The sequence below is a fragment of the Rhinopithecus roxellana genome, chromosome 15, assembly GCF_007565055.1.
Source record: "Rhinopithecus roxellana isolate Shanxi Qingling chromosome 15, ASM756505v1, whole genome shotgun sequence".
NCBI classification, from domain to species: domain Eukaryota; kingdom Metazoa; phylum Chordata; class Mammalia; order Primates; family Cercopithecidae; genus Rhinopithecus; species Rhinopithecus roxellana.
The window spans coordinates 5680693-5708532 of record NC_044563.1 but is presented as its reverse complement, the minus strand read 5'-3'; the positions used below and the strand labels follow the sequence as shown (position 1 = coordinate 5708532).

Genomic DNA, 27840 nt, shown 5'->3' with positions numbered 1-27840 from the left:
GTATGGAGGTGGACGCTGAGCTGGGAGGGATGTAGGGGACTTGCTAGTCTCTAGTAAAGAAAACCCGTGAAGCCCCTCTTTAGTGGACACCTTTAAGAAATCCATGCCCATCAAGAATGTGGCCCAGGCACAGCAGGCAGAAGCCATCTCCCTCTTGTTTTCTTCAAACAGTAGATGTCACGTTGGGTAGATGGGTTTGTACAGTAGTGGGGTGCCAGTTCCTTTTCGGACTTACTGTGTGTGACCATCAGCTGTGTTCTTTTCAGTGCCAGGCAGTGTGGCCATGGAAGCCAGCTCTGATGGAGAGGAGGATGCAGAAAGTACAGACAAGGTAACTGAGACAGTGATGAATGGCGGCATGAAGGAAACGCTCAGCCTCACTGTAGATGCCAAGACAGAGACTGCGGTCTTCAAAAGGTAACCAGGGGTGAGATCCTGCTGGCAGCTTCAGGTTATTGGGAGGATGGTGGGGCAGAAACCTCAAACATTACAATTTTAATTTGATTCAAATGAATGTTCAGATACTAGCTTGATGTCTTTCTACTGTTTCTATTAAACACAAGAAATCTTAATGAAAAGATGGGGAGTTTAGGCCCCTAAGTGTCTTTCCCCCCATAAATGTGTTCAGAAGACTGTATTTTACATCTGGCAGTTTGATAGAACTATGAGAAGTGATAAATCTTTAATCACAGTAGAAATTGGGTTGTGTAGCAGCTACAGACCATGGCCCATGAAAACCGGTTTCAGTAACATACAGATGATTATCTCTGGACATAATGCAGTCATGAAAATCCAGTAGCAAAATGATAGCTTTAAAAAAAAGTGACACCTAGAAATTAGCCTCCCTTCTAAACTCAAAAAAGGAATTGTAATGGAAATTAAAAACCTAAAACTGAAAGAATAATGGGGAAAATGTCTGTCAAAACTTCAGGACTACAGCTAAGCCTGCGCTTAGAGCTTTAGTCCTCATCTTAGAGACCCTTCCAGTCATTACAAGAAGAAACGCCTCCCAGCTTTTTACGAAGTCACTACACAACAAGGAGCGAAAGAAGAAAACTGATTGTAGAGACTGATTTCATACATGAGTGTGGATTCTCTAAACTTCCAAGTTAAAAGCTCGCAAACCAAATATAGCAATGTATTTTAAAGTCATGACCAAGGATATGTGCTCCGTTGTGACAATGTAAACACTAATGTGTACATGGTAAAAATTATTCAGAGTGATTCACAGACAGAATGAGAAAAGCATTTGATTACAAATTAAAGCTGTTCATGATTTTCTTTGCAGCCTAGGAATAGAAAGCAAGCAGGTGAAACTGATAAGTATCTCTAGAAAATCTAGAGTAGACTTGATTCTCACAGTGAGGCATTAGAGGTATTCCCTTTAAAGACAAGAACCAGAAAGTGGGACCTACAGTTGCTATTTGTCTTCAGCACTGTGCTGGTGGCCTTAGCAAATGCAGCATTCCAAATAAATAGATAAATGTCATTGTTTTTGACTGTGATTTATACATAAAAATTCCAATTGAATCTGTAGAAAAAGATTAATAGAAAAGTTTAGCAAGTTTACTAGAGACATACAAAAATCACTTGGATCCTACAAATCACTACAAGAGAATTCCATATGTGCCTGTTTGTTTTTAATAAAAATGTAAAACCTTATCTATAACTAGGAATGTGACCTTTGTGGGAAAACAGTTTAAAACCTCATTGAATATATTGAAGACCTGAATATAAATACCAAGATTTACCATGTTTATCAGTGTGAGGATGTCTTTAGAATTTCTGAACAAGTTAGTCTATGAAATTAATGAAACTGCCATCAAAATCCCAATAGAGACTTTCATGGAAATTGAGAAACTGATTGTAATAGTCATAAAGAAGACCAGAGAGAGCCAGGAATAGCCAAAAACATTTTAAAGAAAAAAAGTGAGGGGGCTTCACCATATTAGATACCAAGACTTAGTAAAGCTGGCTGAGTGTGGTGGCTTGCACCTATAATCCCAGCACTTTGGGAGGGTTAGGCAGGCAGATTGCTTGAGCCCAGGAGTTTGAGACCAGCCTAGGCAACATGGCAAAACCCTGTCTCTACAAAAAATACAAAAATTAGCAGAGTGTGGTGGTGTGTGCCTGTGGTCCCAGCTACTTGGGGGTGCTGAGGTCGAGGCTGCAGTGAGTCGTGTCCCACGCTGCACTCCAGCCTGGGAGACAAAGTGAGACCCTGTCTCAAACAAAAACAAAAACAAAACTTAGTAAAGCTACTGAGATAGTGTGGCTTTGGCAAAGAATTCTACAAAGAGACCCCCTTCACTACATTAGCTTGTTACATGTTAGAATGCCATTATAATTCAGTGAGGAAAGAGTGGACTAATAAATAGTGATTATCCACATAGTAGAAAAATAAAATTAGATATTTTGTCTCAACATAAATATGAAAAGCATGAACTGTACAGCTTTTAGAAGACAACAAAATAGAGTATCTTTACAGTTTGGGTGTAAGGCATTTTTTAACCGTAAAAAGCCAAGCCATAAAGGAAAATATTGGTAAGTTTGACTTTAATTTCTAAAAACCCAGAAGACATAAAATGGAAAGACAAGCCACAACCAGTAAAGAACCAGTAGCCAGGATATTAGAAAGAACGTAATATCAATAAGAGATAGTCTAATTTTTTTAAATGAACAAAGGATGCAAACAAGCAGCTGTCTGTGGAGGAAAACAAGGAGCAAACCAAATCCGGAGTAAATGGGACCTGTCAGTTACAGTAGTAAGTAGATGCTGTTTCATGCTCACCAGTCTGCTAATTCCTATCTTAAGTTGTTAGCGAAAATAGAAAAAGTACAAAAACCTGCCTGGCTCATTTTATGAGGGCAGTGAAATCTGAATTCCAAAACCAGATAAAGATAATTACAGAAAACGATCAGTTCATGCCACTTACAGGCTACTGAATGCAAAAATCCTGTGTAAGGTATTTGCTGACTGGATCCAACAGTGTATCAGAAATAATTTATAATGATTAGTTAGGGTTTTATCCTGGAAGGCAAGGATGGCTCAAAGAGAAATCTGTCAGTTTAATCTCCATATATGATATTAAACAGAAAGTCATTTGATTTTTTTGGATAAGGTTCCATAGCTATATATGATTAAAACTCTGAGAAAACCAGTAACAGAAGTGAATTTATTCTCTGCCTCCTGGTCTCAAGCCATCCTCCCACCTCAACCTCCCAAGTAGCTAGGACTAGGACTACAGGCACACGCCACCATGCCCAGCTAATTTTTGTAGGTTTTTTTTGTAATGACGGGGTTTCACCATGTTGCCCAGGCTGGTCTCAAACTCCTGAGCTCAAGCAATCCACCTGCCTCCACCTCCCAAAGTACTGGGATTACAGATGTGACTCACCGCACCCAGCCATGAATTTCATTAACTTGGTATAAGTTAATTACCAATATCAAAGTGCTACAGCAAAACTTACACCTAATGAGGAAATTTTAGATGCATTCACTTTAAGACAAGGACCAAATAAGGATGTCCATTTTCACTGCCAGTGTTAGGCAGTCCTGGAAGGAAAAGGAAATAGAGTTATAGGTAAAGATCAGGAAGAAGTGATAAAACTGTTGTTCTTTGCAGGTGGTAATGATTACCTACAACTAAGTCAGTAGCAAACTTGTAACTAATAAGAATTCAGTAAAGCTATTAAGAAATCAGTTTTAAAAATTAGTAGTCTTTTTCTTCATCAGTAGTAAGCAACCAGAACCTATAATAAAAAGCAAGGTATTATTCCAAAACACATCAAAATATACATTATTCAGGAATGATCTTAACCCAAGTCTCTATAGAGAAAACTTGAAGAAATCTGGACAGGTGGAGACCATGGCATAGCTTAGTGCTGCAAAGACACCTGCCATCTTGCAGTTAGTGTTTAACACAGTCTCAATCCAAATTTCAGTTGGATTTTTAGAAGGAACTTAATACTCTAAAACCTATATGGAAAAATAAAGGTTCCCAAATTGCTTAGAGGTAACCAAAAGGGAAGACTGAAAAAGAGACTTGCCCTGCCAGATACTCAGTCACACTGCAAAGTCACAGTGATTGGAACAGTTTTGATATTAGCTTCCAAACGGGTCCAGGTGTCAGTGTGATGAAATAGAGGGATTAATAATGGGAGGGGAGAGGAACAGCTGGCTCACCAAAAGGAAAAGTCAGGGGAGATCCTCCCTAATCTACATCCTAAAACAGCTCCAGCTGGATTAAGAGACAATAAGAAAAACATACGCAGTGCTTTCTGTGCACCAGGCCCTGCTCTCTACACACTTCATGTGTGGTAACTCCTGGATTATTCTTAGGAACCCTATAAGATAGGTACTGGGATTATTATCCCTGCTTTCCAGGTGAGGAAACTGAGGCACTAGAGTTAAGTGATGTGGCCGGAGGCCAGAGTCTCATGATGGTTAATGAAAGAAATAGAGAATGTCTTCTTAACCTGGGGGCAGAAAAGGACTTCTGTATCTATCTATCTCATCTGTCTGTCATCTATCTGTCTGTCTGTCTATCTAATCTATCATCTGTCAGTCTGTATCTAATTCTAGATTTTTTTTTTGAAGACGAGGTCTCGCTCTGTTGCCCAGGCTGGAATGCAGTGGTGTAATCATAGCTCACTGTAACCTCCAACTCCTGAGCTCAAGCAGTCCTCCCACCTCAGCCTCCCAAGTAGCTGGAACTACAGGTGTGTGCCACCACTCCTGGCTTAATTTTTTTGTTTGTTTACTTTTTTATTTTTGTGGCCCAGACTGGTCTCAAACTCCTGGCTTCAAGTGAGCCTCCTTCCTTGGCAGAACTTCTTTAAAAAAAAACAAAGCCTTCAAAAACAGAAACTATAATGCAAAGAGTTGAGTTAGATTATATTAAAGTTAAGAATTTCTGGCTGATAAAATGCTGCAGACAAAATTAAGAGGCTGATGGCAAACTGAAAAAAAAATCTGTAGTAGCTAAATCAACAAGAGACATTAAATATTCAAGGACTTCCTGTAAACTAGTAAGAAGAAGAAAACCCAAATCAGAAAATTGGGAAAAGATAACAGTTTATAGACAAATCTTAAAAGCTTAAAAAAAAATGCTCAAAACTCAGAGAATTATAAATGATAACAATATAGCACTTGATACTCTTCTTACGTGAGCAGCAATTAAAGGTGGATGGTGCTGAGTGGTGGTGGGCTGCAGCCTGCGGGGCCCTGGTGGCCTGCTGGTGAGGAATACAGACTGGGGCAGTCATTCTGGGTAGTAGCCCAGGGTTTTTTGTAGGTTGAAAAATGGCCTACAACTCTCCACTCCTGGGTGTCAAGTACTGAGGAATGCCCAGACAGGTCTGCCGGGGCCATGGACAGTGATGGTCGTCATAGCACCCTGCATGGAAGTGTGGAGGTGGAGGGCAGCTGTGGTTGGGAGAAGCCACGCAGAGTGGTAGGTGCATGCCACGGGTGCTGTGCCACAGTCAGCAGGGACAGTGGGTCTCCCCAACTGGCTGAGTTAAGAGGTAAATACAATGAGATGTAGGGTTGAATCCATCCCAGTTAGCGACTCAGAATACACATATGTTATGACTATATATTTTTTAAAGAATTAGAAACACATTAGTTGCTTTGAAGGGAAAGGAGTGGAGAGTGGGGATGAAGAAGAGTAACTTAAGAAGGGACCAGCTAATTCAGATGATCACTAAATCATACGATTTTCACTCATTTTCCTACTTGGAACTATCTGGAAATGACCCAAGAAAACATCCTAGTGAGGTTTTTCATAAGCAAAATCCAGAACAGAATCAGCTCTGAGTGATGGACCTTTCCACGAGGAACCTCTAACTGACCTTTCACTCTTATTAGTGCCATTTCAATGATGTAAAAAGGGGACTCGCAGACTGAATGGGCAGAGTCTAAATTTCTAGCCCACAGAGCTGAGGAAAGTGTCTCTTGTGTCTTTCTCCACCAAGAACCATCTCAGGGGGAAAAACAATCCTTCTGGGTCTCGTTTTCTCCAAATGCTCTGTGCCCTTAGGGTCAGCTCTTGGCCCCCACTTCTCCCTCGTGGCATTTGTGCTTCTTACACGTTGTTCGAGGGCAGCTCGAGGAGCGGTGAAATCTGGTGCAGTCATCACGGTGACCTCCTCATGTGACTGAGACTTCCAGCCGGCAAGCTGATGGGGTCTGTCTTGCTGCTTTAATGGTGGACTTCGCCCCAAAAGCAAAGTGCTTTAACTAAAGACTCATTCCTTCAAACAGGTTCTTTGACACCTTCACCGAGTCTGCAGTTTTGCTTACGTGCAGTCGTGGACATATTATTCCCCCAAATTCCTCATTTCTAGGAGTATTCTGAAACTCTTGTACATTTCTTTTTCTGTTTTGCACACTGGGCTTCAGAGTGTTGAAATCCTATCGGTATGTACAGTGTTATGGGACCATTCTTTATCAGACGCCAGCCACATTACATTGTCCCTCTTTTGGTTCCCACTTGTGTGCAACCCTTTCCTTTTGTGATTCCCCAGTCACTGTCTGTGGTCCCTGTGATCATGCACCCTGCGCATGCTCAGTCCCAGGACGCTTTGCCTCTGTGGCAGTCATGACTCCAGAGCCATCTGCATGTGACCTCATCCTCTGGTGCCTAGGTGCTGGTGCCTAGGGTGTTTGATGTGTCTGTCATCCTCTTTACTGCAGTGAGGAAGGGAAACTGTCTACCTCTCAAGATGCTGCTTGTAAAGACGCGGAGGAGAGCCCCGAGACTGCAGAGGCAAAGTGTGCCGCGCCCCGACCTCCCAGCAGTAGTCCCGAGCAGAGGTAACCACCCGCCTCCTCAAACCCACCCTGGCCCTGCCCCGACCTTGCCTGTTACTTCCTGGGAGTTGGAAGGGGACTAGAGGGGTTGTTTACAGCTGTGCTCAAGTCTTCGGCCACTGACCTGGCAGGACAGGGTTTTCTCAGTCCTTACTGAGCTGATTCCGACTGAACTGAGATCTTAGAAACAGCAGTTCCTCTCCTTAGCACAGAAGCTGAAAACCAGTTTTTAGAGACTCTTTAACATCACTTGCTCTTTTAGAAGTGGCTCTGAACAGAGGGGTCTCCTCTCCCTTGTTGGTGAGGTAATGAGCTGAGGGTGGCATTGAGCCCCTTCAGGACTTGAGTTCTCAGTGGCCCCACTAAAGTCATGCAGCTGCCAGGCACAAGCAGATCGTAGTGCCTGTTTGCCCACAGTCCTGCCTGTGTGACACAAGGAGAACTTGCGGGAGGCCATTTCATACATGTAGCTAAATAATTCTTAGTGTTTAAGTGACTTCCTGTAATCTTAAGTATGAAATGCCCACTCTCAGAGCTGTGTCACTTGGAATGTGATGTTTTGTTTCTAGTCACTCTTTGCTTAGCCTGAGCCAGTGGTCTGAAGGGATGGGCCAGTCTAAGCCTCAGCCGCCTGGAGCCCATGCCAGGCCCTTAGCAAGACTGAGCATGGCCCAAAGATGAGGCTACGCCCCTGGTCCACAGGAAGCTTTGTTCAGCACTTCCCACAATTAACTTCTGTGAGCACATGTAGCTCAGATGGTATATTCCTTCCATAAGGAATAAAGTGACCTTTAAAGCTATTTCAGAGAAGTTTTAACCGCCCACCCCCACCCCATCCTCCCCAAAATCTTGCTGGCATTGTGTGAGAGCATAACCAGTGGGAACCAGCAGGGAGCACTCTTTGTTGGTCCAAAATCCTGTGTTCACAGTGTAGTAAGCTGTTTGTGTTCCTCCTGTGGAAATCGTAGCCAAAATAAAGCATTTGTTTTTGTGATTAAAAATTTTTTTTGCATATAAAACAAATTAAGAACTGTTTGAGCATGTTGGCTCTAGTGAAGGCTTTTGGGGGAGGAGGCGGGGTGGCCCTCTAGCACCGGGAAGTCACCTCAACTCTGCTGCTAAGGATTGGGCAAGTCACTCTTTTTCTTGGGGTTTTCAATGTGTTTTTCTAATGGTCCTTTATAGGTCTAATTCCCAATCAGTTGTGTCAGCTCTGTGATTTCTACCTATACATTTCCTTTATATTGAGGGCTGCCTAGGAGGCAAGATCATCCAGGTCCATACCAGTTTGGGGAGTTGCTTCAGGGGAACATTCTTGGTGTTTCTGTCATAAGGATGCACAAAGCTCTGGAGTCATTTCCGTGACTTTCCAGAGCACAGAAGAATTGTCTGCGTAAGGGGAAACCACTTGCTCTCCTGTGGCTGGGAATGCCTGCTCTGAAGAGCCCTGCCCTAACCTGCAGGGCCAAGGGATGGAGGAAAAGGTGGGGTGAGCCAGTGGAAGAAGAGGGGCATCACTCGGGTTCATGCCTTTGTCCATCTGTCCTTCTTCCATCTGACACACATTTGTGTGTGGTGGCCACTGGTCTAGGCCAGTGCAGCACACGGACACCCAGTAATCTCGGGGCATACTGGAGGCACATTCATGAAGAAGCCACGAAGAAGGGACAGGGGTCCGTGTAAGCTGGGGTGCGGGGGAGAGGATCTCTGAGAAGGTGACACTGGAGCAGGCATTAGGGCAGACCTAGAGTGCGTCCTAGATTGCACGTGTTCTAAAGCGACGTATGACAACATGGGAGATAGAAGCTCACCCGTCTTCCCTGTGTGGTTCCCGTCCCAGCCAGATAATGCACTGCAGTTCCTTGGATTGGCAGGCGCACTGTTTACTGTCACACTTAAAGATCTGCATTGCCACATGATCTCACTTTTCACAACTGTTTTATCAAGCATGTTCTTTGTGCTTCTGGTGTGCTAAGCATGCTGCACACATTATGTCCTTACTTAATATGTATACTAGTGAAGCCCTGTGGGGTGTTATGAGAGGGTTATTTTCCCTTTTTACAGAGGAGAAAACAGAACTGAGAGGGGCTAAAAAATCTACTTATAAGATCATTCAGTTTGTTAAGTGAAGGCAGGTTATATACCGGTTATGTCTGGTTCCAGAAGTCTCGGTTCCTATGTCTGTCATACATGGAGCCACCATCAGATGTAAGTGAGCAGAGTGGATTGTGTGTGCAGAGCTGACTGCTTGGCTCACTGTATAACCAGCAGGTGTAAGGCATGGAAAGCATTCTAGCTGTAAATTGTGAATGCTAATGTAAAAGTGCTTGTGGGCATCCCAGTTACAGCCCTAAGCACCCTTTCCCAAGTCTGCTTGATACAATTTTGGTTAAGCCTTCCAGAATATGTTGTATATTCAAGTTGTAATTTTGGCAGGAAGGCAAAACCTGGACACTTTGTTATATACTGTCCCACCTGTTATTCCCTCCCAGTTTTGAGCCTAACATTAGCTTTGCGGGAACATGTTCTTCAAGCGGAGACCTTTTTTTTCCGGTAGTTTATTTGCAAACCTTTTCTTTCATTCCCCCCCCCCCCCGCCCACCTTTCCTAGTAGCAGAATCCTGTTTCCAAGTGAAATAGTATGTGGATTCCAGTGTGTGGGTCACATAAAAGCGTTCTTGAAGGAGGGGTGAGCACATAGCTCCTGAAGGCTCTGGAAGCCACAGTTTATACCCCACTGACCTAGTCTCTTCTCGAGGCCGCGGTGGGGCGGTTTTCCCAGAGCATTTGCTCTGCTGCAGCCCTTGCCAAATGCCTGCTCACCTGGTGATGAAGCTTAGATGCCACTCAGATTTTTCTAGAGCTTTATCTCCATTCATTTACATGTCATTTTATTAAAAACTATTAAGTTCAAAACAATATTAAAATAAGCGGTCCCTGCCCTTGGGGAGCTCAGCGAAACGGGTTTTGTTTTTCATATTTCTGCTGCAAGTACCTCTGATGTCTGTCTGTTACCTCTGATGCCTGTCTGTTGCTCCCTAGGACTGGCCAGCTAAGCGCACCGGGTGACACTTCAGTGAATGGCCCTGTATGACGGGTGACGTCTGCTGCTGCTGACTGAGGACTGCAGACCGCCACCACTCAGGGGCTCTGGAGGGGTCAGCTGGAGCCCACCAAGCTGTCACTGCTGCACTCACTCTGCAAGGGATCAGGACCAGCAACCTTTATATTCTAGATTCTAAGACATTGTACAGAGAAATTCAGAAGTGTAAAAATATTGCACATTGACAAATACCAAGAATTTTTGCGTATGTTTATATTGTATTGTTCTAAATAATGGGTAGCCTGTGAAATAAGATCTTGCCACCCATGTAATAATAGTAGTAATACTATAGTTAAAATGGCTGTAAGAATAGTTTTATAAAAGTGAATACACAGATCTATTGTATTTGAAACATAACTATTTGACAATTATTAGTGTGACCAAAGTATTAGGCGGTTTTCATACATTTTTCACCTTGTACAAAATTATGAATTCATTTTTCTTCCAGGCTGGCAAGGAGTTGTAGAATGAAAATGCCCTCTAAGTGTTATTTTGGTTGTTCTAACTTACAAAAGTGATTTTGAATAAGAAATATTTGGTGTTCTTTTTATAACCAGTTTTCGATTGATAATTGTTTTCTGTATTGTTTAAAATGGATCAAAAATGTAAGTCTATTGGTAGAGATTAAGTATTTATTGCTACATCATAGTTGATAAATTGATGTTATTGTAAAGCCATATGTTCTGTTCAAGTCTTGTTTGCTTGAAATGATTATTCCTACAAGTGAAACACTAGACTATTTGGAGTGTATATGGCTTGTGTTTGGGGTTTTTTTTTTTTTTTTTTTCTTTTTCTTTTTGGCTTTTGTTTTTGTTTTTTGTTTCGTTTGGTAGTTCATCTGCCTTTTAACCCATTCACCAAAATTTACCTTGTTAACAAGCATCACCAATGAACATTTCAGAGCAATCTGCATATTTAACAGACCTAAATCCTATTAGGCAAGTCAGTTGGAAATGCTCGTGCTGCTAATGGAATTAGAGTGCATTCATTTTACAGGCTAGTATTTTAAAAGTAGAAATGAAAATCTGGCACCGAAGCATGCTAATTGTTTACTGTACCTTGTGAGGTTTTCACTCATAAATTTAAACCAGTGTATTTTTTTAGAACTGGTTTGTGTATATATATAGTGATTATGGATACTAATTCAATGTAATTTATAATTTTCTATGTCAATATAAAAATACATCATAGCCTTCTCAAACAGCTGAAGCAATATATTGTATATTGCCATATTGTCTGGTGAAAGGGTTAAATTACTTCACCTCTTGCACTTTTAGATGCAAATCAGTTTTTCATTTCTGTAATAGAAAATTATTCACGTATTTTTACATCATTTGTTTTTCCTGACCAGTATTTAAAACCAAAAGGATATTCTGAAAAATGGCCAACAATTTTTTTAGAACTAGCATCCCAAGCAGCGTGCCTAGACATTACATTGCGTATGGAAATAAAAGAATCAAACATCTAATGCCTTATTTCTGATTTCCTTTTTCATTTGAAGTGGTGTAGAGACTCCAGCACTCACACGACAGTGGAGTCAGCAGTAAGCCCTGGGACAGGTGGCAAGAGTGGCTCCCTTGACCTTTGCACGCCTCCTGAGGAACCCACTTTCCCAGGTGAGCTCCTCTCTGAAGAGACTGTCCTCGGGCCTCCTCTGGAATCAGCACTGCCAGAGGACAGGGCTCCTCCTGCTTGCCTCAGGACTACCTGACTTGCATGGCGTTGGACTTCAGGAATTGCTGGTAGATAACATGCTCTGGTCTCACCTGGTGGCAAGCTTTGCCAGCCCTGGCCAGGGTTTGGCTCCAGTGGTGGCACATGTGGCCTCCGTGGTATGGACATGGTGGCTTCTGCATCCCACCGTGGCCTCCATGTTATGGACCAGGTGGCTTCTCCATCCCACCATGGCCTCCGTGGTATGGACCAGGTGGCTTCTCCATCCCACCCAAGGTAACAGTGTCTCACTTCACCCACTGGCTGCTAGTGAGGGAGCCTCTGGGACTTTTCTTTGGGGCAGCATTTTGTTTTGTCTTTCGTGGCAGGGAAAGGATGTGATGATGGGGAGGACAGTTCTTTTGGAGGTTGGAGGGGCCAAGCCAAGGACAGGAGCGAGTGTGCCCTCATTTCGTTTCTACTTTAATTCTGTGTGCCGGCCATATGAATTATGAGACTAACAGATGTCTACAATACAATACCTGTATTCAAAATAACAAAAATAAAGCCTGATTCTTTGTTTCTAGAAATCTCTTGTACCTTGCTTGGGCTTTTAATGGGTTGATGTGTCCTGCCATAAGGTCCTGTGTTACACTAGGTCCTGTGTGAGAAAGACTGCACTGCACTGTGCGAGAGTGGCCTCTGGGATCAGGGGCTCATCCTCCCCACTGCAGTAGCCCAGGTGCCCAGAAGAGGCAGTGCCTGACACTGGTGCTCAGTCTTGGGACGGCTCCAAGGGTTCCTCTGGACCTCCAGGTGGTTAACTGTATGTGCAGCATGCTCCACCTATGTTGTTTGGCTTCCAGCCCAAGTCACACTCAGGTGCTCCATAATGATTCTTCAGATGCGATGCTTATTATATCTCCTTATTTTGCATTTTCCCTTCACCTATTTGCTTAAAAACATGTTCTCTAGCCATTACCTCCTAGCAGGTCCTCTGCACAGCCTTTTGCTTTCTGGGCACGCACTCATCCCTGCGTGCCTGGGCCCACAGGCATCTCACACGGCACTGAGTACACACCTCCGCATGCGTGGGCCCACAGGCATCTCACACGGCACTGAGTACACACCTCCGCATGCGTGGGCCCACAGGCATCTCACTCTGAGCTGTCTGGGCACACACCTCTACATGCGTGAGCCCATAGGCATCTCACTGGCAATCGTGTAACCAGGCCATGAGCTCTCCAGCCAGGTGGCTCATCACAGCCCAACTCAGCCACTCATGATGGTGTGACCTTAGGCAGGTCTTTGTCTCAGCTTTTTCTGTCAGGTGGGGAAACAATAGGAACAAGTTCAAAGACTAGAATAGCTTTTTATTTACGGTAAATGTTGAGTAAACATTAGCTAACTTGTACTCACTTAACCCCATAATGTCACCTGCTAGTTTTTCTAAATTTCCACTTCAATCCCACCTATTATTTAAAACCTTTACCTTCAGAAAAGCCGAGCATCTTCATCAGATGGGTGTCGTCCTTTAGCTTCCAGGGTCAGCTGCATCTCACGTGCCAAATCTGGCCACCACCTGTGTCTGTGAATAAAACTGGCTATTCGTATGGAAAGAAATGAAACTTTATTCCTACTGCACGCCAGACACAAAAATTCATCCAAAATAGATTTACAGATTCAAACATGAGCGCTTAGACAATGAAGTTTTTAGAAGAAAAATTTATCTAAAATGTAGGATGGGCAAAGGCTGCTTCGGATGCAGAGCACATACCATAGAAGAAAGAAATTGGGTTTCCATCAACATGAAAATTTTCTGCTCTTGAAAATCGACAAGCAAGCAGTGGAATGCCACGCAAGAAATCACACTTGTCCTGACAGAGGACTCAGACCTCGGATCTATATAGGGGAGAAAACTGCAAATCAAAATTAAGATGAAAAGCCCAGTTTAACAAATGAGCAAGAGACTTGAACACATATTCATGAAGAAGGCACAGATGTTCCCTGACTTACGATCCATGCTGGCCGCTTTCCCTCACGATGGCACAGCTGCCTATGACTGCCGCTCCCTGCCACCGCTCAGTACTGCAGGAGGGCACCGTGCTGCGCATCCATCAGCAGCCCCAGGAAAAGATCGGAATTCAGAGTGTGGCTTCTACTGAGTGTTTAATGCTTTCACACCATCGTAAAGTCCAAAAACCTGAAATCGAACCATCTTAAGTCAGGGACCTGTGTATACATGAGTGTCCAATAAGAACATGGAAAGTTGTTCAACATCATCTGCCTAGGGAGGGCAAGTTAGAATCACAAAAAAGGTCCCATTTTCCATGTATTAGTGTTCACATGAAAAAGACATCACCAAATAGTAATGAGAAGGTGCAGCTGCTAGAACTCACCTACTGCTGTCTGAAATAATACATCCAGTTTAGAAAACCAGCGGGCAAATTCATGTTTTGGTTTGGGGGTTTTAAAAAATTAGACATAAATTTCTCCTAGATACTCAGTGCAAATATATGTCCACAGATGATTTGTACAAGGATGTTTATTGTCACTTTATTCATAATATGTCTAACAACAAAGGTGGATACGCAGATTCTGGTGTAGTCATACGATGGACTTCTACTCAGTAACCAATGGGGGTGAACCGTGATGAATGCAGCCATGTAGAGACATCTCAAAAACATGTTAAAGGCTGGGCATGGTGGCTCACGTCTGTAGTCCCAGCACTTTGGGAGGTCAAGGCAGGCAGATCACTTGAGGCCAGGAGTTCAAGACTAACCTGGCCAACATGGCGAAAACCCGTCCCTAATAAAATTTTAACAAAAATTAGCCCAGCGTGGTGGTGCATGCCTGTAATCCCAGCTACTCAGGAGGATGAGGCACGAGAATCACTTGAACCCAGGAGGCAGAGGTTACCATGAACTGAGATCTTGCCACTGCGCTCCAGCCTGGGTGACAGAGTGAGAGCCTGTCTCAAAAGTAAAGTAAGTAAATAAATGTGTTAAGCGAAAGAAGTAAGATACATAAGCGTCTATACGAAGCTCTAAAACTGACCAAACTAATTGATAGAAATTTGAGTAGTGTTTTTGCCTGGTAGGGAAGAGGGAAGGATTGGCTAGACAGAGCACAGGGACACCTTCTGGGGTGAGGGAATCTTCCGCAGCTTGTTGGTGATGGTGGTTACGTGAGTGGATACATGTGTCCAAACTCATCGAAACCTACGCTTAAGACCTATGCATTTGATTGTGTGTGATTTGCCCCTTAATCTTTTAGAAGACCTATGGAAAAGGGAAAATAAAAGTAAAGCATAGAAAGCATTGTGAGGGAGAACACGCCCCCCGTGGCACGCACTGTGGCCCCGGGACTGCCTTTCCTACCCCGCCGAGGAGGGACTGAGGAGCAGGGCACGCTCTGGGCTCCAGCCTGGATTTGCCCACCCATAGAGAGGACACATTCCGGATTGTTCTCTTCCACACAGTAGACTTTCTGCCCTGCTGAAGGGAGAGGTCTGCATCCCTGGGTTAGACACATCTCATGGAGGCCTCTGCCCGCGACCAGGGAGGGGGACATTTTTCTAATCCAGGGATGAAGTCAGAGAACTAATCCAAATCATGCCCCTCAAGCAACGTTTAGTTTTAAAAAGAAAAATAAAAGGATGTTGAATCCATTTGTCTGTCGTGTCTTATTTCCCAGAGGGCACTTCAGGAGGGCTGAAGGGGGCACGATTATCTCCACTAAAACTCCCGCTAGGCGCTTGTCACAGGAGGAGGTAGAAAGCAGTGGTTTGTATGAAGGGAGTGGTGTGAAGATGGGAGAACAGGCCACGCCAGCTGCTGCTTCCCTTCTCGGGGACAGCCAAGCTCTGACTGCGGCTCCAGGGCTGCGTCTAATGGTTCAAAGGCCCAGTCACGGGGTCCTGTTGGGAGGAGGTGCTTGTGCCCTGGCCTCATGTTTCTCTGTGGGATCTTGGCACCAGAGGAGTGCCCTTGGCCTCTCCACACTTGCACTCTAATGGTAGCTTAGTGACGTCGCTGAGAGATTTTGGTGACTTGCATTTTCGGTTCAGTCAAAAATGCTTTCTAGGCTGGGCAGGGTGGCTCACGCCTGTAATCCCAGTGCTGTGGGAGGCCAAGACCGGCGGATTGCTTGAGCCCAGGAGTTCGAGACCAGCTGGGCAACACAGTGAGACCTCATCTCTATAAAAAAGTGATACAAATTTAAAAGCCAAACTAAGAAGTTTTTTTTCCCCCATTTGTCTTTCAAGCCCTAATTCTCACTTATTTCTGAACTTTGGTGTCAGGAGTAGGAGGAAGTTTCCCTAAACCCCGTCTTTCCTAAACAAACCAAGAAATAGGTTGTTACACTAAATCTGTTTTTTCTCTTTAGAAGACAGGTGGTCAGATTGGGGTTGAAACTAGAACCCAGGAATATGCTGTTGATGTAATCATCATAAAAGTGACAGGCTGAAAATAAGTGGATGGAAAAATAGGGTACGAGCAGAAAATAAGAGTATTCATATCGGGCAAAGCAGAGTTTAAAAGCACTGTGCAGGGGTAAGATGCTCTTCATCAAACTATAAATACAGTAGTGGAACAAAACAATTAGAAATGTAAGGAAAGGGTCGTCTGTTTCTAGCTGTAAGAGTAATTTTACTGGAACGCACATCCTGCCAACAATGATAAAAGTTGGGCTTTTTAAAAACTGGCTTTAAGCGTTTTACAACTAGAGTACTTGAGCCCGGGAGTTCGAGACCAGCCTGGGGAATGTGGCAAGACCCTGTCTCTACAAAAAAAAAAATGTTTTTTTAAATTAGTCAGGCATGGTTGTGCGTGCCTGTGGTCCCAGCTACTTGGGAGGCTGAAGTGGGAGGATTGCTTGAGCCAGGAAGGTCAAGGCAGCAGTGAGCTGTGATCACGCCACTGCACTCCAGCCTGCATGACAGAGCAAGACCCTGTCACAAAACAAAACAAACAAAAAATCAACACAAACTAGAAACAGAAGGAAACTACGTCAACGTAAAAGCTATACGTAAAAACCCACAGCGTTTTACTCATTAGTGAAAGACAAAGATTTTCCTCTCAGAACAAGAACAAGGCAGGGCTGCCCTCCTTCACCACTCCTATTCAACAAAGCGCTAAGTTCTAGCCAGAGAAATTCAGAAGAAAAAGAAATACAAGGCATTCGATTTGGAAATGAAGGAGCAAAATTATCTCTGTTTGCAGATAATATGATTTGAAAATGTAGAAAGCCCTAAAGTGTCCACACACACACACACACACACACTATTAGAACTAATATATGAATTCAGCAGAGCAGCAGGATACAAAGTCAACACACAAAAGTCAGCTGAGTGTGGTGACCCACTCCTCTAATCCCAGCACTTTGGGAAGCTGAGGAAGGAGGATTGCTTGAGCCTGGGAGGTTGAGGCTGCAGTCAGCTATGGTTAACGTCACTGCACTGCAGCCTGGGCAATGTTGCAAGACCTTGCTCAAAACACACACACACACACACATCAGTGGTGTTTCTGCATGATACCAATGAAGAATCTAAAAAGAAATTATAGGCCGGGCGCGGTGGCTCAAGCCTGTAATCCCAGCACTTTGGGAGGCTGAGACGGGCGGATCACGAGGTCAGGAGATTGAGACCATCCTGGCTAACATGGTGAAACCCCGTCTCTACTAAAAAATACAAAAAACTAGCCGGGCGAGGTGGCGGGCGCCTGTAGTCCCAGCTACTCGGGAGGCTGAGGCAGGAGAATGGCGTAAACCCGGGATGCGGAGCTTGCAGTGAGCTGAGATCCGGCCACTGCACTCCAGCCTGGGCGACAGAGCCAGACTCCGTCTCAAAAAAAATAAATAAATAAAAAAGGAAATTATAAAAATAATTCCTTTTACAATAGCATAAAAAGGATGAAATACTTAGGAATTAACCAAAGAAGTGAAAAGTGTGTACAAAAGAAACTACAAGACACTGCTGAAAGAAAGAAAATATTAAAATATGGAAACACATTCCATGTATAGGAATTGGGAGACATAATATTGCTAAAATGTTAATACTACCAAAGCAGTCTACAGATCCAGCGTAATCCTTATCCAAATCCCAATGATGTTTTCTTGCAGAAATAGAAAAATCCATTCTAAAATTAATAGGAAATCTCAAGGGACTGTAAACAGCCAAACAATCTTGAAAAAGAACAAAGCTAGAGAATGCATACTTCCTTATTTCAAAACTTACTACAAAGCTACAGTAGTCAAAACACTACGGTACTGGCATAAAGAGAGACATATAAACCAATGGAATAGAATAGAAACCCAGAAATAAACCCAGGCATGGTCAAATGATTTTTTTTAAGGCCTATCACTCTGTTGCCCAGGCTGGAGTGCAGTGGTGCAATCTAGGCTCACTATAACTTCCGCCTCCCAGGTGCAAGCAATTCTCTTGCCTCAGCCTCCCGAGTAGCTGAAATTACAGGCACAAGCCACCACGTTCAGCTAATTTTTGTATTTGTAGTAGAAACAGGGTTTCACCATGTTGTCCAGGCTAGTCTCAAACTCCTGACCTCAGGTGATCTGCCTGCCTTGGCCTCCCAAAGTGTTGAGATTACAGGTGTGAGCCACAGCACCCAAGGGAACTGTAACTTTAAAAAATGGTTAAGATGGTATATTTTATGTTATGTGTATTTTACCACATTTGGAAAACATATTGCACTACAGAGGAGTGAGTGGGTAGCTGAAAGGAGGGCAGAAATAATGGCCACACTTAAAGATCTAAAGGATAGGTGGTTCCATTTAATTCTCCAGTCTGGCCCTGCAGAAGCCAGATGACCCTGAATTTAACTAGAGTTTAGAACTGACTTAACCAGATCATAGCCCTGGTGGCGCTGTTGCACCAGACATGGTAACTTTGCTAGAGCAGATAAATATGGCCTCAAATACACAGTATGTAAGCCTTTGATTAGGCAAAGTTCTCTTCTAGTCCAAATCTTAATGTAATCGTGAGCATGATATCTCATCACATTTGCTGTCTTCTACTAGTTAGAAGCAATATTGTGTCCATTCAGGCTGCTAACGAAATACCTTAGCCTGGGTACTTCATAAGCAATAGAAATTTCTTTCTTGCAGTTCTGGGGCTGTGAGGTCCAAGATCAAGGTGCCAGCAGCTCTGGTGTCTGGTGAGGGCTGGCCCTCTGCTGCCACGATGGAGCCTTGTTCCTGTGTGCTCACAGGGCACAAGGGGCAGGCGTGCCTTTTGACCTCTTTTATATGGGCACCAATTCCATTTGTGAGAGTGGAGTCCTCATGCCCTAAACACCTTCCAAAGTCCCCCACCTCTTCGTGCTATTGGCCCACAAGTTTCAACATTTGAATTTTGGAGGATACCAAACATTTAGACCATAGCACACGAATCCCACCCACAACCAAGAGTGGAGGTTACACAAGGACATGAACACCTGGAAGCAGGCATCAGGGGGTTCCCTTAACGTCTGTCTACTACACCGTCTAAAATAAAAGACAGGCTGAGCACCGGGGCTCACACCTGTAATCCCAACACTTTGGGAGGCCGAGGCAGGAGGATTGCTTGAGCCCAGGAATTTGAGACCCCATGCCTACAAAAAATTTAAAAAATCAGCCAGGTGTGGTGATACACACCTGTCATCCCAGCTACTCGGGGGGCTGAAGCTGGATCGCTTGAGCCCAGGGGTTCCAGGCTGCACTGAGCTGTGATTGCACAACTGCACTCCAGCCTGGGCAACAGAGCAAGACCCTGTCTCTAAAAAAATAGAATAAAGGCCGGGCGTGGTGGCTCACGCCTATAATCCTAGCACGTTGGGAGGCTGAGACAGGTGGATCACGAGGTCAGGAGATCGAGACTATCCTGGCTAACACGGTGAAACCCCATCTCTATCAAAAATACAAAAAATTAGCTGGACATGGTGGCAGGTGCTTGTAGTCCCAGCTACTCGTGAGGCCGAGGCAGGAGAATGGCGTGAACCTGGGATGCGGAGCTTGCAGTGAGCTGAGATCCGGCCACTGCACTCCAGCCTGGGCAACAGAGCGAGACTCCGTCTCAAAAAAAAAAAAAAAAAAAAAGAAGAAAAAGAATAAAAAGGCAAATTGCTAGGCCGGGTGGGGTGGCTCACGCCTATAATGCCACTACTTTGGGAGGCCAGGGCGGATGGATCACCCGAGGCCAGGAGTTCAAGATCAGCTTGGCCAACATGGCGAAACCCCATCTCTACTAAAAATAAAAAATAAAAAAGGAGGTTGGCATGGTGGCATGTGCCTGTAATCCCAGATTCTCAGGAGGCTGAGGCAGGAAAATTGCTTGAACCTGGGAGGTGGAGGTTGCAGTGAGCCAACATTGCACCATTGCACTCCAGCCTGGGCGACAGAGCAAGACTCCGTCTCAATTGCTGCATCTTGAGTCTCCTACTGTTGACGCTGTTGTGAGACCTCGGTTCTCATCTTCTTAGTTTAAAATAATTTAAACAAGAGACACACAGCAGAGGAGAGGTAACATAGAATAATTTATTACAAAAGAAAAAGAATACTCGGAAAGCTAGATGCAGAATAGAGAGTACACGCCGAGAGAGAGAATTCAGGGTGGGCTGCTTGTGAGGATGAGACAGCACAGACTGGCACTAGGTGTGAGAAACAAACGTGCCTGTCCAAACCCAAAGAACGGACTCAGAGATCCAGAGAGCAGTGAAAGTGAGACTCTTAATGATGGTCTTACAAGGTCGGGTGTCTGATGGGCAGGCACACCCAGCACAGTTTCAACAAGCCATTTGTCCCCTAGTGCTCAGGTCTCTCCCCCGTTTCCTCATAGGCTGAGTACTATGGGGTCACAGTCTTCCCAGACGCCGCCTATCAGTTGTTGGGTTGGAGTTGTAGGTGTTTTATTTTTGGGGGTTATCCTGCTGCATCTTGTTGCAGCCCACAATGCATTGCAATCCTAGTTAGCTCAGGGGCTCTTCAAATATTTGACTTACGACCTAAGTAGCTGGGCAGGCTGATAAGATGAGACAGAGCAAGCTATTTTGCAGGCTAGTACACTTTTTATCTTAGACTAAACTTCTTCGGTTTGGGTGAGGGCAACTAAGAGTAGGGTGGTAGAGGGAGGAAGGGGGAAGCTGACAAGCAGGCATTGGCTATCCAAGCAGGGCCTAATATGTCCTGTTTCTTCTGTAGTTTGTGGATCTAAGCCAATTTAAGGTGCTTTGCCTTTGAAATGGACCACCGTAGACATTGTTGCCTTCACTAGAGAGTACTCCCTTTACGGCCACTTTATGTGATTATTCATAAGCGGGTGAGAAGAGGTGTTATGAGGAAGCGTGTTCTGAGTGGTCCTCCAGCGTGCATGCACAGTAGCTGTACACAACTGTTCCACATCACGTCTCATTCGCATCTGAAATCTCCACCCAAGGGTGTGTTTGTTGTTGTTGTTGTTGTTGTTGTTTGGGTGTTTTTTAAGACAGAGTCTTTCTCTGTTGCCCAGGCTGGAGTGCAGTGGTGCCATCTCAGCTCACTGCAACCTCTGTCTCCTGGGTTCAGGTGATTCTCCTGCCTCAGCCTCCCGAGTAGCTGAGATTACAGGCACCTGCCACCACACCTGGCTAATTTTCGTATGTTTAGTAGAGAAGGGGTTTCACCATGTTGGGCAGGCTGATCATGAATTCCTGCCCTCAGGTGATCCACCCGCCTTGGCCTCCCAAAGTGCTGGGATTACAGGCGTGAGCCACTGCGCCCGGCCTGTTTTTTACTATTGTAAGGAGCAAAGGGTCAGTTTGAGGACAGGTCAAATCAAAGTGCACATGTTCTCTACAAGGGAAATTTTCTACTGAAGATAGCTTTGCTTGGATGAGCTCAATTACAAGGCGATCGCTGAGGCTTGTTGTGTTGATTATACGGTCACCATGGTGGCTGTGTCCCGAGAACACGGTCACTTCCTTGATGACCTATCCTGCCTCACAATCACGAAGAAGGAAGCACCCGGTGTGCCTCTCTGGGTGTTGGAGGCAGCGCATTCCACGCCCAGACACACTGTGCCTGCACATGGGGTGACACGGAGGACTGGCAGCTCTACGTGGAGCCCCGAGCAGGAAACGGCTCTGCAGCCTGGGGCTCAGACAGCCTTGCTGCTCGAGCCATATGATTTCACAGACAACGTGATGTTGGAGGAGTCCATGGTAGAAAAGGTGCCGTGTGAATTTTATGGCAAGCCCAGTGGATGAAGCACCAGGCAGTCCCTTGAGGTTCTGGAGCAAAGCCATGGCATCAGTATTGGAGAACCACACGGCCTTTGACAGACAGCTCTTGGAGTGCTACTTGGGCCCTCGTGGAGACCGAATGCTGGACCAGGGCACATCGAGCGCTACCACGTCCAGAACCTGTGATGAGCTGAGTTCTGTTGCGTCCACCAAGTCATCAAGTTGTGTGGGCACAGCTACACAGAAATGGCACATCCAGGACCAGGCTCAAGAAGGACTGAAGGCCCAGACGGGCTGCACAGGAAGGTTCCCCGGACCCTGCATCTGCCATCATGGTCACACAGGTGCCACTGTCTCAGCTCACACCTAGGCCCTTAAGGGGGGGTCCCACCAACCAGCTGAAGCTTGCTTTGACAGACGGGTTAGGCTGGTATATAGGGTCCCACCAAAATGACTGGCAACTGCATGACAGCTTCCTTAAGGATGGCCTTGAAAGGTGTGGAAAGTAAAAAAGTTCCTCTTCCAAGTTTCCCTTCTTATTTATTTATTTATTTATTTTGAGACGGAGTCTTGCTCTGTCACTCAGGCTGGAGTGCAGTGGCGTGATCTCCGCTCACTGCAAGCTCCGCCTCCTGGGTTCACACCATTCTCCTGCCTCAGCCTCCTGAGTAGCTGGGACTATAGGCGCCTGCCACCAGGCCCGGCTAATTTTTTGTATTTTTAGTAGAGACGGGATTTTGCCATGTTAGCCAGGATGGTCTCGATCTCCTGACCTCGTGATCCACCTGCCTTGGCCTCCCAAAGTGCTGGGATTACAGGTGTGAGCCACTGCGTCCGACCAGTTTCCCTTCTTATTAAATAATAAATCATAAGCGTTAGAAATAGTAGTTTCTTTTAAAAACTAACTTCCTTCAAGCCTCCTTGCTTTTATACTAATAACTCTTTGTTAAGCCCTATCCTATGTAGCTGTGAGATACAAAGGAATGATACATTCTAGGTCCTTGTACTTTAACCAAGATATTTGTTCTAGACAAGCTCCAGCAAGTCCCAGCTTGCAGGCTATGCCCCTTCCTTATTTGGAAATGTTATTACTTTTCTAACTTCTTTCGCAAGCAACTTCCTCTTTTCCTTTTGATCTCCATTACCTTTACCTATTAGGAAAGTTTTAAGTTGTTAGCCAATCGGGTTTAGCTTAGACTGTGAGGTCCAGCTCTAACCAATGGAGACAGGACACAGCAGTAAGGGCCTAATGCGTAAGGGATAAATATTCTTGCCTTTCTTTGTTCAGTGTGCTCTCGTGGCAAGATTGCTGATGAGCAGCACCCTTTCTGCAGAAAGTATAATTGCCTTGCCAAGAAAACTTTTTGTCTGAATGCTGATTTTTCCTTGCAGTACCAAGGAACAAGCATTTTGTTTACAATAAAAGGCAATGGCAGGGAAGTCCTGGCAGAGAAGTCCTCCCATGGTTGGAGCTCACAGGGTGCACCTGGGCATTTACTTCGTAGGAGAAGCAGCCTGAGGTTGGAATAGGTAGACTTATGGAAGGTGCCGAGTGGCCTGGCTGGCCAGTCTGGGACCTAGAGGGAGAAAGATGGAATTGATCAGGGAGAGGAATGTTTGGGGTGGACGAGTGTAATGGGCACGTGCGAGTGAACACATGTGAAGGTCTTTGGACCACGCAGTGCTGCCCAAGCATCTTCGATGGAAGAGGCACTGAACCTCAAGATCACTCAACCCGCTGATGGGAACCAGCCTTAGTGGCCACACCAACCCAACAAAGACAGGCACATGGACAGAGTGGCCACAGCCAAGCCAGAGGACAGGCATGAGGTCAACAGAGCGGACTGCAACCTCCTGAAGCCATCTAGCTCCTTCTCTATCTGAATGTCCAACCTGCCAGCAATAGGAGACCAGCATCCCACTGCCAATGTGGCCCAGGTCCTCAGGAGACAAACCAGCCACTTGACAGCAAGTGGACCCACTGGGACTCTTTCATTCTGGAAAGGTCAGTGGTTTGCACAAAAATAGACACCTCTCCTAGGTAGGAGTTTGACTTTCCTCCCTCCAAGGCCTCAGTTGGCATCACTGTCCAAGCGCTTAAGGAATATCCAATTCACTGGTGTAGAAGGGCTCACAACATCACTTCTGATCAGGCAGGCCACTTTGCAGTGAAGGAGATGTGGGAAAGGGTCTGTGTCCCTAGGATCTACTCGTTGCCTCTCATCGTTCGGAAGCTGCTGGACTGGCTGAGCATTGGAATGGCCTCCCACATGGACAAACAAAGCAAAGCGCTGTAACGACAGGCCCCGTCATCCCGGATGCCACAGGCACATTGAATCAGAGGCCTTCATATTGTACTATGTACTCAGCAGAAAGCACACGTGGGTCTGGGAGCTGAGGAGCACATTGAATCAGAGGCCTTCATATTGTACTATGTACTCAGCAGAAAGCACACGTGGGTCTGGGAGCTGAGGGGCACACTGAATCAGAGGCCTTCATATTGTACTATGTACTCAGCAGAAAGCACACGTGGGTCTGGGAGCTGAGGGGTGGGAGCAGGGGTGGCCCACTCAGCATCATTTCTGGTCACCCCTGTTTGTGTTTTCCATCCCCACACTCTTGGCTCTGCAGGGTTAGGGGTTCTGGTTCCAAAGGGAGTGTTTGCTGGCCAGGAGACAGAACTACAAGCCGTAGCTTCCACTGGGGCACTGTGGGCTCCTTTTGGCCCAGCCAGGAAGTCATAAGAGGAGCCGCTGTCTTAGTGGGGATGCCTGGCCCTGAGCAGCAGGGGGACGTGGGGGCTGCTGTCACCTGAGAGCAGGTGGCAGAGAGGAATACATGTGGGACTCAGGAACCCCACGTGGGCAGGCGTTTCTTGGTACCCCCTCTTCCAATTATGACCAGAAATGGATCTGAATAGCATCTCTGACCCCAAAAGGGCGTGGTTAGCAGGGGCTCACAGCCCTCAGGAACGAGGCTTGGGTCCAGCCACCAGATGTACCTGATGCCAACAGGAGACAGCTGAGCGCCAGGGCAAAGTAGAACAGAAGGTGGAGGAGGGGATGAGAGGGACCGCTGTGTTCCCAGATGGCCTCCGCTGGCGATGGGGCTGTCATTTTTTCCATTAATTTCCCTCTTCTAAGTACACGGAGACAGGGGCCCTGGAGGGTGGCTTCCCACACGTGTGGAAAAGTGGATCCAGCCAGTGCAAGGGTGGACAGTGGCAGGCCCAGGGCAGAATCAGAGCTCCTTAGAGAGAGGATGCTCTGCCCAGCAGCTGCAAGGCATGTGGTCAGGGGCAGCGTCCAGCTGCCAGCTCCCCTGGGGTTTGCCTTCCCGGCTCAGCGTGGCCAAGGATTGAGCAAGGCAGCAGGACCAAGGTCACTGGCTTATGGGGTGCTGCCCCCAAGTGCTAAGCCCAGCTGTCTCAGGCCAGCCTTTGTCCTGCGCTCCTGGCTGGGTGGGGAGCCTTTCTCGGATCTGAGTTGTGGAGTGCAGCTCCCCTGCGTGACCCTTCTCCCCAGTGAAGCTTTGCACTGCTGACACCATCTGCGAATTTCCATGGCACATCAAAGAGGGCAAAAAAGGAGGGGAAGGGGGACAAAGAACCCAGGCACAGTGGGTGACAGGTCCAGATCCACATCTGTGTAACTGAATTCACTTCATTAGATGTAAATGGAGGCCGGGCTTGGTGGCTCACACCTGTCATCCCGGCACTTTGGGAGGCTGAGGCAGGCAGATCACCTGAGGTCAGGAGTTCAAGACCAGCCTGGCCAACGTGGCAAAACCCTGTCTCTACTAAAAACACAAAATTAACCAGGCATGGTGGCAGGGGCACCTGTAATCCCTGATACTCAGGAGGCTAAGGCAGGAGAATAGCTTGAACTCAGGAGGCAGAGGTTGCAGTGAGCCCATATTGCACCACTGCACTCCAGCCTGGGTGACAGAGTGAGACTCCATCTCAAAATACATACATGGACAAAATGCCCCAATTAAAAACAAATACTGTAACATTGACTAAAATATTATACTTGATCGTATGCTACTTATAAGAGGCATGCACGTATAAAGTCACAGAAGGGCTGAAGGGGACTAAAATGAGAGGCCATGACGACGCTAAATGAGGAGAGCTGATGTGTTATTAGCTGTTCACACCAAAGGCGGCTGCAAGGGAAGAAGAACTGATGGAGTAAAATATACACATTTCATCACCATGAGAGGGCCAGTCCACCCGGACCATGTAACAATTCTAAGTCTGTACACACCCAACAAACCTGCTCTTAAAACACAAAGCAAAATCTTACAGATGTAAAAGGAGTGGGAAATTAGGATGTGGGACATCTGGGTGAGGGCCATTATCCTGTCCACAACCTTTGAGTTAGTTTTATCGGATGTAAATCATACCACAGCCAGGCACGGTGGCTCATGCCTGTAGTCCCAGCTACTTGGGAGGCTGAGGTGGGAGGATCGCTTGTGCCCAGGAGTCGGAGGCTGCAGTGAGCCGTGATCACACCGCTGCACTCCAGCCTGGGCAACAGAGCAAGACCCTGACCCTAAAAATAAATAAATGATAAATAAATAAAATCATCCCACAGTCAAATCGATCTTTTGTGTTTCAAAGTGACCGAAATCATCTTGGAAATGTAAAAACACTCCTTGATAATCTTTGCCATGAAATGAAAGCTACCAAGTTTCTCGGGAGCATTCAGAAGAGGCACACTCCTTCACAAAGTATACAGCACACGGCAGAGGGGGGCCCAGAGGACGTGGCTCACCTCGGTGCCTGCCTTGTTCTAGAACGTTGTTTGTTTGTTTTTAAAGTAACTGGTCTTCATTTTATGAAATTGGAAAAAGAACCACAAAATATACCAAAAGAAACTCAGAAAAAAAGAATAAAAGGTACAAAGATAAAAAGCTGGAAATGCGGAAAGGATAAAGCAAGACATTGTAGAATGGCTTTAAAAGCTGCATGCCCGTGTTTGAGGCCATATGCGCCCCGGTGCACAGCAGCATTGTTCATCGGGCAAAAAACCCAACAAACCATGAAACAAGAACACCCACCGCCTGGGGGGCACTGGATGCCATGGAGTTTTATGCAGCTTTTAAAAAGAATGATTTGAATGTCTGGTTAAGGTGGCGCTGTGCATTCACACTTCGGCCCGTCGTCTCTGCAGACAAGATAAACTCAACACATTCGACGCGGACCAGAGGAATGATCCATGGCCTTGACAAAGAGAAAACTAAGAAGACATTGCTGGGCTCAAAAGGAAAGAACATCTCCCAGGACCAGATGTGGAGTAGACGGGAGTAGGAGAGGAGCTGAAGCCTAGGCCCAGCACCAGGCGCAGGGCCCAGGCGCTGCGGGGGTCCCAGCCATGAACACTTCATGCAGGTGGGCAGCTGGAGCCAGGGGGGCTCACTCTCTTGTGAAAGGAGCAGAAAATAGGCCAAATTCTGCTGGGGGCTGCAGCTTGTACAGAGCAGCTGGTCTCCCGAGGCAAAAGGACACATACTTTGTGGAGGCCAGGAACTGGACCAGCCTGCTGGGGCTTGGTAACTCCATCCATAACCTCCTCAGGGTCTCCACAAGGCAGACACAGTGCAGTACCACAGGAGATGGCCGGGACAAAGAACCAGGAGCTGGCGGGTTGAGGCGGTGGGTGGGGGGCGGGCAATCCTGAAACAATGAGAAGAGCATAGAGAAGAGAAAGAAAAGTCATACCAGCTCAGAAGAGCTTACAAACCGACATTCAAAAACACTCCCAGAATTCTAATGTTCACAAAGTTATCCAGTTAATATAGAATCCACTGCAGATGAAGTTAATTTTGTAGAATAGTCTGATAAACACTAAAATAAATGTGCTTGGGAGGCTCAAGGAGAGAAATGAAGAAACCTAGAACTGAGAATACCGTTCTCCAAGCAGGCAGGCAGGCAGGCAGGCAGGCAGGCAGGCAGGCAGGCAGGCAGGCAGGCAGGCAGGGAGGGAGGGAGGGAGGGAGGGAGGAGCAAGGAAGGAAGGAAGGGAGGGAGGAGCAAGGAAGGAAGGAAGGGA

The 27840-nt window shown here is 45.9% G+C and overlaps 1 protein-coding gene across 15 annotated transcripts in view; it reads left to right on the top strand.

Annotated features, from left to right (window-relative positions):
• Positions 1 to 12163, top strand: part of PPP6R3 (protein phosphatase 6 regulatory subunit 3) — a 159894-nt gene extending 147731 nt beyond the window's left edge. For 9 of the 15 annotated variants that reach the window (XM_030918781.1, XM_030918785.1, XM_030918784.1 and 6 more), the window contains 3 exons: positions 267 to 417; positions 6701 to 6820; positions 9860 to 10593. In XM_030918781.1, the coding sequence (XP_030774641.1) occupies positions 267 to 417; positions 6701 to 6820; positions 9860 to 9911 (323 nt within the window). In that variant the 3' untranslated portion in view covers positions 9912 to 10593. Of the gene's footprint in view, positions 1 to 266; positions 418 to 6700; positions 6821 to 9859 lie in introns of all 15 variants that reach the window. The other 6 variants (XM_030918780.1, XM_030918775.1, XM_030918773.1 and 3 more) reach the window with 3 other exon arrangements.
• The last annotated feature ends 15677 nt before the right edge of the window (positions 12164 to 27840 follow it).